The sequence below is a fragment of the Maniola hyperantus genome, chromosome 7 (assembly GCF_902806685.2).
Source record: "Maniola hyperantus chromosome 7, iAphHyp1.2, whole genome shotgun sequence".
NCBI lineage: Eukaryota > Metazoa > Arthropoda > Insecta > Lepidoptera > Nymphalidae > Maniola > Maniola hyperantus.
In genome coordinates, this window is record NC_048542.1 from 8754234 (window position 1) to 8767732 (window position 13499).

At 36.3% G+C, this 13499-nt stretch overlaps 1 protein-coding gene across 1 annotated transcript; it reads left to right on the forward strand.

The window, feature by feature from the left end:
* Window positions 1-940: 940 nt before the first annotated feature.
* Window positions 941-9402, forward strand: LOC117983743 (ELAV-like protein 4). Its single transcript, XM_034970353.2, has one exon. It carries the CDS (start codon window positions 1022-1024, stop codon window positions 2081-2083), a length of 1062 nt encoding a protein of 353 aa, XP_034826244.1. The 5' UTR covers window positions 941-1021; the 3' UTR covers window positions 2084-9402.
* Window positions 9403-13499: the final 4097 nt, after the last annotated feature.

The window sequence follows — 13499 nt, forward strand, 5'->3', positions numbered from 1 at the left end:
TACCACCAGGTGAGATTGCAGTCAAGGGCTAACTTGTATCTGAATAAAAAAAAAAAAAAAAAAATTCAGTGTTAGTGTCGTGGCAACCCCCTGCCAGACACCCTTAAACTTTTAAACTTGGGTTTTTTAATTTAGGTTTTCGATTTTCATTCTGAACTTTATAAAAGCTTTAAGCTTTGAGCCTTTTGACCTTTTACGTACTAAAAGCCATCCAACTTTTCGTAAGTACGTACTAGTCCTGACCTTTATTAAAGCATTTATTTTTGTACCTACTTACCTACCTAAACTTGTGTCTATATTTAATATACCAGCTAAGTATGTCTTGTCTATATTTCAGAAGGTCAGAGTTTTAAAAATCTGTTCTTTCAGATGAAAGAACCTAAGTACCTTCTTTTTCGGATTTGCCTGATACCGTGAGTAGGTATCAGTCTTCGGAGGCACAATAGCAACAAAAACCAAATATGTATTTAGAAAGTCTGTATTGGATTTTTTTTGATTAGGAATACATCTATCATGCTATATCAGGCTTGATTAAAAAATACCAATAGCCAATACCAATTTAACCCAAACATTATAACAAAATTGGTATAGCCTTCGTGATAAATAGGTACTCAGCAACACTCCAAGTCGCTCCAGAAATCTTTGAGGTCACATTTTATTACTGAAATATCAGGGAGCGAGCTTTTTAGGTCGCTTCAGGGACGGGAATAGCGGTTAATTTCTTTGCGCTACCTACATTTAAGGTCCAATTTCGTGCGAGGACGTGGAGGTACCCAGTTTCGAGCTCGTTCCCGGGACAGGGATCGATGCCTTGTATCTGGTTTTTTCGGACACTATACCAACCGGGAGGGGTGAACGAACGGGGTTATGTAAGGAGGGATCGATACAGCGGGACATGCGCGCACCCTTCGAGCCACCCTCGCATAATCGTTCGCGCGGGCCGCCGTTACGGACGTGCCGTGTTTTATTTTTACCGCGTTTTGTTTCCCTTTCGTTCTTTCCGTTTATGATTTAAGCCATCATGTCGAAGGGCGACGGTGAACAGCAAAATGGCTCCGGCGAGGAGTCCAAGACCAACCTCATCATCAACTACCTGCCGCAGAGCATGACACAGGAAGAGATTCGAAGCCTCTTCTCGAGTATCGGCGAAGTGGAGTCCTGTAAACTGATACGGAACAAAGGAGCGGCCTTTCCGGACGCTCTCAATCACGCACTGCACGGTGGCGGACAAAGCCTAGGCTACGCCTTCGTCAACTACCACCGCCCGGAGGACGCGGAGAAGGCCATCGCCACGCTCAACGGCCTGCGACTGCAGAACAAGACGATCAAGGTATCGTACGCCCGCCCGAGCAGTGAGGCCATCAAGGGAGCGAACTTGTACGTCTCCGGCCTACCCAAGACAATGACACAAACTGAGCTAGAGAGATTATTCAGCCCGTACGGTCGCATCATTACTTCACGGATCCTCTGTGAAAATTCTGGAGGACGACCCTTCACTGGCGGGGAACAGGGCTTATCGAAAGGAGTAGGTTTTATCCGCTTCGATCAGCGAGTGGAAGCTGAACGTGCTATTCAGGAGTTGAACGGAACAGTGCCTAAGGGAGCTACGGAGCCCATTACAGTGAAGTTTGCCAATAATCCGAGCAACAATGGGAAGGCGCTGGCTCCGCTCGCAGCTTATCTGCCGGCTGCCCTGCGCTTCCCTGCTCCTCTGGGAAGATTTAGCTCAGGCAAGTCCCTTCTAGCTATCAATAAAGGTCTGCAGCGCTACAGTCCGCTGGCCGGCGAACTGCTCGGTGGCGTGTTGCCGGGCGCCGTGGGCTCGGAGTGGTGCATCTTCGTGTACAATCTGGCCCCGGAGACGGAGGAGAACGTCCTCTGGCAGCTGTTCGGGCCGTTCGGCGCCGTCCAAAGCGTGAAAGTGATTCGCGACCTGCAGACGAACAAGTGTAAAGGCTATGGTTTCATAACGATGACCAACTACGACGAGGCTGTCGTCGCCATTCAGTCACTCAACGGCTACACGCTCGGGAACAGAGTTCTGCAGGTCAGTTTTAAGACAAACAAGATCAAGACGATCTAAATCGTCTCGGACACGGCCTAGCTGGACGCTAGGACGGCACAGCAGGCACGCACCCATACATACCTACTCGTTAATACGGTGGAGGACATCGCCGCCCCAGCCCCGCCGCGATGGACCTGATCGGACTGTGTCTTCCCGACTAGACGACCCGCACGCGGGATATTTTGTACATTAATTGTATATTTAATCGATTTGCTCATTGTACCTCTTTGTTCAGCGTTCGCCATTTCCTCGCAACTGGGTTAAGTGTTACGGAAATCAAAATGGCGGCCCATTGTACGCGCATGTCCGGGTGAAATGGCGACCGCCGACCGGGAGAACGAGCGCGCAATAATATTATAAGACGAAGCATCTAATGCTCTAATCGACGACAACCATACATATTAAATAGTCAATAACATTATGACAATCGACTTCGCTTATGAAAGGTTGTGGTTATCGAGAAATAGTTTTCGATTATAAATAAAATAAATATTAGCAATAATAGCCTAATGCTATTCTCACATAGGCGATCATATCTTACTAAAGGCCGGCTCGGCTCAAATCGATAACGTTTGCCAAATACTTAATAGGTATATTGTCGCTATATTCGTCTCAGTCGCTCACAGATAATAAATATCTAGATAGTAGAAGACCGGCCAAAGCCTCAGCTGCAAGGCTCGATCCAACTAAAATAGAGTTATTGTTAAAGATTGGAAAATATATATTATCTATACTTATATTTTAATCATATATTAATCTAATTAAGAATGAAAACTAATCAAAAACTGTGATAGGTTTTGATAAAATTTTAAAAATAAATCTTTAAAGATCTCGGGGTGCGAACTGATTCGGCATAGAGAGTGGTGTACACTGGACCGTTGTATGAAAATACTATGCCATCGCGGAAAAATAATTCGTATTAAGTACTTATTTTAGAAGGCATATTATTATTATGGCGTTATGGAATTGTGTGGCCGTGTATGCCACCGAGCGCGAAGGTAGGTTAGTTTTTGAGAAACATTTTGAGGTGACTATAGAAATCAGATTACGCTTAGGGCGGTGTCACAAGGCACGCGCAATCAAAGGAAGATGGGAAAATCGATTCAGCTGTGCTGGGGCGGGCGGGGCGCCCCGGGCGCGCCGCCCGCGCCAGAGCGAGACGGAAGTCGGCTCAAGCCGGTCACACGGGTGACAAGAATGGTCCGTTCGCGGAACAATGGTGCATACTAGTCTAACGATATCGTTTCGTAAATAAATCGATGTCTAAACATATTATGATCGGTACCTGCTATATTAATAATGTATGGATGCGACCCTGCGTCTATTCGAAGTAGGCTTTAATTGTCTTAGTTTAAATGAAAATTTGTAAATAGAAAAAAAGTTGTTTAAAAATATATAAAATAGAGCTCTCGCGTCAGATTTGCCACCGAACACAAATAATAACTTCAACCCGAAAAAACATCGAACTTGAATAGATATATTATCGTGCCGTCCTAACGACCCTACGATTTTTGTAAAAAAATATATACTTAATATATGTAAAAACAGTTTTGTAACATTTCAGATATTAATAAATAGGTACGCATTACTTACCAAAGATGAAGATTTAAATTTACAAGTATTTATATATTTATTATAAATGTAAAACGTGCAATAACTGATAGCCAGTAATTTAATAAAAATATATTAAACAAATGACTCGAAGAGGCGTTGGTAGACATAATGTCATGTGGGTTACTACATGTCAGCCGTTTGTTTACTACTTATTGTAAACTTAATTTAACCGAACGAGCCAAGATTTCGATTACTTTATATAATTAAAAAATTACAAAAAAATCGCTTTATTTGATCCAGCTTCAGAAATGCTTAACATTCCATTTAGTGATAATATGTTTTATTATTAGGTGTATTGTATTAATTTAGATGAATTGTGAGTTACCTTCTCGAAACTAGACGTCATTCGGTCTAAAAATAATCATTGAATTATGATTTTATAGCAAGATTTAAGAGATAAATTTAGACAGAATGACGTGTGGGATCTTTAAGTAAATATTTGATTAATTTATTATTATGATCATAATAAAGGTATATACGGTTAAAAAAAACTGTATGAGTGGGAGTGTGATGCACAAGTTTTGCAAACTAATTAATAATACCTATTCTATTGTAGTCGTCTCTTAGGTTTAAAATAGTTGTTGTGTTTTGTGTTGTTTCGACTCAGCATCTAAGTATTCTAGTCAACCTTTCCGTATGAACGGAATATTATTTGATATTTGAAACTGAGTCGAATTAATGTTGATGAATATTGTAATGATAATTTTTCAACAATCTTTGTTCTTAGATTAACTCATTCATTTAGTGTATGTGCAATTAATTGTATTTTACGTCTGTATTTATAGTAAGTGTGCATTTAACTTATTTAATATATTTTGTATTTTAAATTCTTGAGGCAAAGGAAGGTGACCCAAATTGATTTATTTATTAGGGAAAATATATCGGGCGATTAATCGACGTTGAATACTTAAGTATTTAAAGGTAAATTTATTTCAAAAACTATCCGTGGGTTTCGTTTCTTTGTAAAAGTTTTTACACTGCATTTCTTTAGTGTTATTTTCGCATTTTTGTGCAAAATTGTACGTTTGAATCGAAACAATAACACCAAAGTATTGTAATCAACTCATCGACTTTTTAGATAATAAATAATGTAAATGTGAAAACGCAAAATATTTTGGAGTGAAACGTTGGTTAGGATTTTGATAGGAGATGAAATAGTCACGTAGAGCTAATATTAGTAGAATGTTTTGTGTGTTCCCCTCCTCTTTCGGACATAATTAATAAAATATATTAAAGATAAATTAATAATAGTGCTCAATAGAGTAGAGGGCGTGCGCCTGTTTCTAGAATAAAGAGAAAAACTGGAAAAGCAATAATAAAATAAATTGTGAATTTTACACCATCGCAGACAGGTAGGTATGCTACAATATAATTATCTTAATATTTTTATATGTACTTTAAATATACTGTAATTCATATCTTCATAGATGTAAGTGGACAGCTAACAAAACGTTCTACTAATAATTGTGATTGAGGCGTTATGACTATCGACTACTTATATCGAACATTCGAGGTAATTTTAGATAAAATAAAAGGCTGTTTAAAAGCAATAAACAAAAAGAAAACACCATATGGAACTTTAAAAAGTTCTACAAATTTTCCAGAAAGGTATAACAAAAACTACGTTCTGAAATCGGTAGTCATTAATGCTTTGGAATCGCAATATACCTATATCTACCAAACTATTGAGGTAGTATTGTGGGTATTGAAATAAGTAAGAACCCCGACAAGTGACAACTGACAAGGGATAATCAGACCTACTTATCAATAGCATAACTGCTACTTTTTTGAATGGTGTTTTGATGCATTTTTAAGAATTTAAAAATAATATTAAAATAAACGTAATTATTGGCAATCCAGAAACAATACTCTAATACGCATAGGCTAATTGACATTGAGGCTGTGAAATTAGCAAAATAAAAATAAAATACACGTGACGAATGATCTTAATTAATAAAGTATGGTAGTAAGTGGAAACACAGAATGGTGGAGTATTTTTGTAATATTCGGTAGAAATGCGATGTGAGAGTTAGGCTTTCGCGAGTTTCATTGACTTTGCCAGTTCTCATGTAGCAGTGATAGGGTGCATTCGATGAGCCTGCGTCAATCACATTGATTTACACTCAGATGACATTTCTACTTTCGTTCTGTGGGTGGAATCACGCGTACAAACACAAGGTTAATGGCCCATATTTAATAAGTAAATCAATTGACTAATCCGATGATATTGCGTGAACCGTTGACTGTCCAAATAAAATGCTTAGTGATGGGAGAAATAAATAGCATTTTCTATGCCGTAAGCTTAATCATGGTGTATAGGTGATAAGGAATGGCCTTAGTCTCGGACATAGGCACAAAATACTAAAACAATGGCCGAGTCCTACGCTATTCCCATAGTTAAGACACAAATTGAAGAAATGAAATCTTCCATAGGAAATAATATGTAAGTTAAATGTTCGCGGTTGAAAATATTTCAATTTACAGTTGTGTATCGATACTTAATGCGCGAACTTTAGTCAAATGCTCAATATTTAAAATGTTGCATTTAGTGTTGCGACGCAACTGCGCGGTCGATAGGATGAAATATTTTACGTCGCGCACAATTCGAGACATCGACTAAATGTGTTACTATTACTTCATAAATCCAAATGCTAGTAAACTAATTGCATTGCACAACACCTACACTTTAATGTTGGGAGGGCTATATTGTTGTAAAAATTATTAAAAATATTTAATACGTTTGCTCATCAGGTACTTCCTCGTCTTTTGAATCCGTTTCTCTAGTAGTTAGCTTAGCGTACGCCTCCTAATAGTTTTATAAGGTATAGCAGACTCCATGTCAGTTTTCGCCTCCCTATAGCACGTTCATTACCATTGTGACAGCATACGACAGCGTTTTAAAACCGAGCCAATTGCTATCACTAAATTTATAAATAGATTCTATAATAACAATTCTATAGCCTTAAGATTTACGCCCTTATTCAAATGTCATAATATTACCTATTTTAAATTCAAATTAAAATTCGTTGCCGTATGTAATCGCAAAATCATTATAGACAGTGAAAAGTAAAAACAAAAGCGAAAACATTAAAATTGTTTAATAAAAATCCGATTTCAGCGCTAACTTTCGGCTAAACTAAGGATTGCAATAAATATGTAAATAAACAGGCAATGGAGCAGCTTCGGGTAAATAACTGATTAGTTTCGAATTTAAAAGAAAACAAATAAAAAGTAAATCATGTAACTAATATCAATTTCACTGTCTATGTGTTAGATTGTTTTCGGTGTTGATTCCTCTTTACTGCATAACGGTTCGTTCCCATTACGTAAATTCTTAAATAATAATTAACAACGAGTATATCGCACCCTAAATAGCCGTATGAACGTATTGTCACCGTCTACTTAGTAAAATATATTTCATATTTACACAACTATTAAAAGGCCTAACTAATAATAATGAGGCTTTAAACATAACCACCACCCTTGTCCTGCGTAAGTGGCACTAAGCAAGAACTATAATGCGAATATCAAGTCGAACACTTGCCACTTTCGGTAAAAGTATGCATCCCCTAAAACCGATCACGCTACTTAAACTTTAATAGAAAACACAGGTAGGGTCTGTCAGCAGTGTAATTTTAAAAAGATTATAAATTAATTATCAGACGAGCTGGCGAGCGAGATGACTTAATTAAGTACAACTGATACTGCACTTGAGATGCCTACCTAAATCGCGTTGCTCCGTACTTGTCACTAACTAAGGACAGGCACACGATACATTTTACTGTAATAATACGGGGTGGGAACAAACTTGTAGTATATGCAGAGTAGCATGTGATACCTAACGTTATTGTAGTTCATTCATACTCCCATAAAAGGCCAGAAGATTACAAATGGTGTTGAAAACCCCAACTTCCAATTTGTATAAGGCTAGCGAATAAATAATAATAATTAGACAAATGCAACGTAAGATAAAATTAAGAATCTCAAAGTATTGTGTAAGTATTTTACCAAACTTCAAAATAAGTACTAGAAGCAATCATATAATATTTATAAAGGAAATTAAATATCTGTCAGCTGATTTCCTGTTACCGCTGACTACACTTTGATACAAGGACGTATTTTATAAAACGTGCGAAAAATTATTAAAAAAGATCTTCCGGTATTTAAAATCGAAGACGTTTAATTTCGTCTATGGTTAATTAAATTTAAGATGTAGGTGTCTGTGTTGAACGTACTAACAGATTTAGTTGATATTGTGCGCAAGGGTGATCCGTACAGGTGGTTATAGTTCATAAAATAAAAGCAATTGTATCCAAATCGTTTGTACGGGTTAATCTTGCGTTTTATACCTAAGAGTTAGGTATTTCTATATTCTTATTGTGTCTGTTTAAACGATTACCTCTACTTGATTATAGCTTTTGTGAAGACGTTTGATTTGCACAAGATACCGTAGTGAGAATAAGATCGAGGCTAAACCTGAATTTCGTAGCGTCTTGTAGAGGTCGTGTATCCTACGCCTTACGTCTAAAGATTTCGCGCATCATGCTCACATAAATTCCATTGTTGGACAAATATAACTAACAGATTAAGAATAATTTTCTACATCCGTCTGTAAATACATATAAACCATGGAGGTGTATAAGTAGTTAAATTATGATGATATTCTTTAACAAAAGTTAACTTCTATTGTAAAGCTTTAAAGTATGACAAAATTGTTACTCAAAATACGCTACTATACTCGTCCGTCTAAAAAATTGATATCATTAATGTATAGTTGCGTAAAATTGATAATATGATAGTTTATCAGAGAACAGTTGTAAAGGCACGGGGTACACGGTTAATAAAAAGTCGCTATTATTACAGAAAATACTGCTGCTTTGTAATTGAGCACAGCAATTTAAGTATCTTAACGAGTTATCACATACGATTAAAATGATTTGTCCTTTTCCAACAATCAAGTTAATATACTGTGTTCATCGTAATAGGTAATTATTATTAGAAACATAATTTTGGCTAAGCGGGAATGTATGCGGCACCAAAGTACAAAACCATAATTTTGTCCGTAAATGTTTATTTTAAAATCTGTGTTTAACTCGTTATGAAACTTGAATTTTCCAAAAGAACTCAGTTTTAGTGTCGTCTTAGAGACTTTATATAATATGGCCTTTCTAAGTTTCACAACAAATAGAGCGCTATACGAACTGAAAGGATGCAAATATATTATTTATTATAAAATATTCTTATATAGCGCTGTTTTTATTTTTTGTAAAACTTATTAAGTAAATATGTAAGGTCCGTTAGACTAAATGTTGTTCCCTATATTTTTAAGCCTGTGGTTTTCCAAATTCGCAGTTAAACCCTCCCGGGTGAAAATTAAATTGAATTGCATTTTGGAAAATCGCAACACGCCGTTCTTTCTTTAAAGTTCGGTATAGACATTTTTGAAAATACTCATTCCTAAAAATAAGGCATTATTAACCAAATATTTACATCTGTAGTGGTTACTTGGCTGTTTTAAGTAATTTATTCATTAATTAATATTTTCACGTAATTTATGTGTCTATAATTATTAATTTATTGGAATTAATTATAATTGAATAAAAAAATAATGAAAAAATTGTCACATTCTCTTCACTTTATACAATAGTTTTTACAATATGATATTTAATATCCTCAATGGTTGTAACTATACATTTCTTGTTCTAAATATATAAAAAACCCGAGTTGCATTCATTTTATTTGATACCTTCTCTGCAACCTTCTGTTTCTGAGAATGATAATTAATATATTTGATAGGTAGATAGACTTATTTATTTATTTAAACATCTTTGTTGCTAACTACAATATAACATAAAAAAATTGTATTTGTATTCTCTTCTTATGATATAAGAGAAATCTTGGAAAGAAAAGCCGGCCAAGTGCGAGTCAGACTCGCGTTCCAAAGGTTCCCGTACTACAGTAAATATTACCGTGACAGTAGTATTTTTTCGTCATTTTGCTCGATAAACCAAAAACTATTATGCATAACAATAAATATAGATCTGTTTTAGAATGTACAGGTAAAGTCATTTCATATGACACCCCACTTTGTATGGTAATCTTACTTTAAAAGTTGAAATACTATTATTTGTTATTAACCACTACCTACCTACCTGCCAAATTACATGATTCTAGGTCAACGAAAATTAGGTACTCCTTTTGAGGTACAGAACCCTAAAAACGAACGTAAATAATATATTTAAATGTTTTTCACAACGTATTTTGTTTCTTTTTTTATTATCTGTTCGTGTTCAGACTGTTCTATACAAAAATAGTAAAAAAGAAACCCTTATGGTGCCACAGTCCATCAGTCCGTCTGTCTGTCACCATCATACAAAGGATTTTGGAAATCCTTGATAAAGAACCACACATATTTGGTATACGAGGGTATTCGTCGTGGATTATGAACGACTAGCTTTTGTCCGCGACTGCGACGAAAGCCTATGTTACTTCTGGATAAGTAGCTATATGTAGTAGCTTTCTAATGGTGAAAGAATTATTAAAATCGATTCAGTAGTCAGAGTGTATCGATTACAAACAAAGAAACAAATCTTTCCTCTAAGTATTAACTATAGACCAGATCTTGGAACAAATCATAACGCCACTTTTTCAGCTTCTAAAATAATTTAAATACTGCCCCTATGGACTAAAAATGATATAAAAATCACCCCAAATAAGGCGTCCCCTGGCAAGTGACACGACACGATTTATGACCCTTGCCAACCCCTCGCTTATTCACTATTGACGGGTTTGCGTATCGCAAAAAGTTTAATAAAATATGATACCTAAGTACGACTAGAATAAGGGCTGCCAATCTCTGATTTCAAGAACCTGCCAAGGTAGGCAGATTTAGCTATAATTAGGTAATTATAGCTAAATCTGTAAGTACCTTCCAATCTACTCACTGCACTATTGTGACACCGCAACAGGTCGAGATGGTAATCGGGGTATGAGGCGGGAGGTGTGAACAGTACAATACAATATGTTGAACGGTGGCAACACAGTTGTCTTTGGTCATCTCATGTTGTCTAGCATAAATGTCCGAACTGTACCTACCTCTGTACTGTGTGTGTAATGTGGTAGGTTTTTAACCGACTATTGCATTTTTAACCGACTTCAAAAAAAGGAGGAGGTTATCAATTCGACTGTATGTTTTTTTTTTAGAAGTCGATATGTAAGCGATAAACCTAGATCTCAAAGGTAGGTCTACCTACAGATAAATAAAATTAATTTCTGGCTTCTAACAAATTTATTTCGAACGAGTTAGTTCATGAATGTACATAGCTACCAAATGAGAAACAGGTAAAGTTCCAGAGTTCGATTCCCGCTTGGTAGAATTTAAGGTCACAATTTTTTTATTTTCCAATTTCGGATAAAATGAATTCATGAAAAGAAAATGTTGAGGCGTTTATTCAGAAAACTCATTGTTTTGAGAGGAAATATCAAAGTAGGTAAATACCTATTTTTTGGTAGACACTGGAAAAGTACAGTAGCCGGCAAGAAATATTGAAATATCGATCTTTAGGATGCTTCGGCTTTGCGTTTTGTCTCTGTCACTCATACCTTTGTGACGTTTTGTCGGTCTCAACGACAGAGACAATGCTCTACGAAACCGCTATATCTATCTAAAAGTCGATGCCTACATTATTTTCTGCCGCGTACTGTACCTACCTTATGTTCAAAGATATCAATATAGATATCTATCTATAATTCATATTATATAGAAATATGTATTTATTTCAAATTCAATACAGTTTTTCTCTGGTACCATACGTTTATAATTAGCTTCTAATATTACACTGGCGTACCTAATACACCCCAAGATTTCACCCCCAAAAAAGATAATAATCGAAAATCACCCCCGGGCGCATGGCAACGACCTTCGGGGCGATGACCTCGGTATCTCCGGAAATGAGATATAGAGATTATAAACATTGCCTGAGGGGTACCGGGTACCTATAGGATTACAAGTTTTTGTTGGTACATTTTCTAATGTGACACTGTATGATCCAGAATGTTGGGCAATAAGAGGGACGGATTTAAGAAGAGTAGGTGCATGCGGTCAACTTCGTTGGTTGGGCATAATTCTCATCATCAAATCTTAAAGTAGCTTCTCATAAGACAGCGTAATAAGAAATGCATACACTACCTAACCATGGTACTATTATATATTCTGTGACCTCACCTAGAACCCTCAATACAAATAAGATCCTATTCCCACCTGTCGTCTGTCGGTTCCGGATTTTAATCGGGTGTTCGAGTTGTAGAACATTTTATAAGAAGCTATTCACATTCGTCGGAAATCGATTTGGTGTCAAAATGTTCTGCCAGTGGAACATCCCATTAAAATTCGGGCCCGACAACCGACAAGTGGAACGAGCTGTAACCTGTAACGCTCTAGGTAGGTAGGAACTTTTCCCATTCAGTCTATCACATATTTTGCATACATGCGATATCGCAATGAAGTAGCGACCCCAAGTAATTTCCGTAATTAAACTGTGCCCCTATTTGCAATTGTTAATTGAATAGGTATGTTACTGCAGCAACCCTTGCTTGCTAAGGGTCAGTACAGCAGGCTTTCGTATATACGTAGTACCTATTTATATATTGTATGACTAGCGAGTTAGCGACCCGCCCCGACTTCGCACAGGTTCACAATTTCCGTAGGGATATCTAATCTATAATATAAAAATTAATCACTAAATGTGTTGCTCATCGCAAATCTTTTTTATAATATTTCTTGAAGTACGAGTAGGTATGGTTCTTACGGAGAGAAAATTTTAATTCAACCTCCCCCTTAATTTTCTAAACTCCACCCGAGCGAAGTCGGGGCGGTTAGCTAGTTTTTTATAAAATAAAATACAGTCTATGTCACTCAGGAATAATGTAGCTTATTGGTTTAGAAGTTCCAGAGATTACTTTCTACAAACAAACTTACTACTTTACCTCTTTGTAAATTTAGTATAGAAATGCAATGGTAATTTTGCAGGGTGGAAACTTAAGTATAGGTGTTCAACAGTTATCTAGCACTTTTTCATTTCGGGAAGAGTTTATCAAAAACTGTTATTAAACTGTACTGTACTGTTATTAAAACCGCGTTCGTCTGGTGACCAAATACAGCAGCTTCAGCTCGAAATTTTAACTTGGTTTCATAGTATTAAGGTAGTTTCAATAGCAATCAATCTTTTGGATATATTATTACACACATTAATTACATTATATTATATTGAGAAAGTAAACACCATAATAAACACCACAGAACCATCGTGTCCAGTCTCAAGTGCATGTCAAAGAAGTCCAATTTGAAGTTGCAACATGGCGGCTTGCGCAGATCATAGGCTAAGGATTAAACAGGTACGTCCGGGTAAGATTTTTTTTTGGTTTTTAGGGTTCCATACCTCAAAAGGAAAAACGGAACCCTTAAAGGATACTTTGTTTGTCTCTCTGTCGGTCTGTCAAGAAACCTACAGGGTACTTCCCGTTGACCTAGAATCATGAAATTTGACAGGTAGGTAGGTCTTATAGCAGACATTCGGGGAAAAATCTGAAAACCGTGAGTTTGTGGTTACATGACACAAAAAAATTAAAGTGTGGTCATGAACAAATATTGCTATTTTCAACTTTCAAAGTAAGATTATCATGCCAAGTGGGGTATCATATAAAAGAGCTTTATTTGTACATTCTAAAACAGATTTTTATTTATTTTTAGGCATAATAGTTTTTGATTTATCGTGCAAAATGACGATAAAATTTATTTATTTATTTATTTTATTTATTTATT

Coding starts and splice junctions, on each gene's coding strand:
- LOC117983743 (XM_034970353.2), top strand. CDS start 1,022: ATGTCGAAGGGCGACGGTGAACAGCAAAATGGCTCCGGCGAGGAGTCC.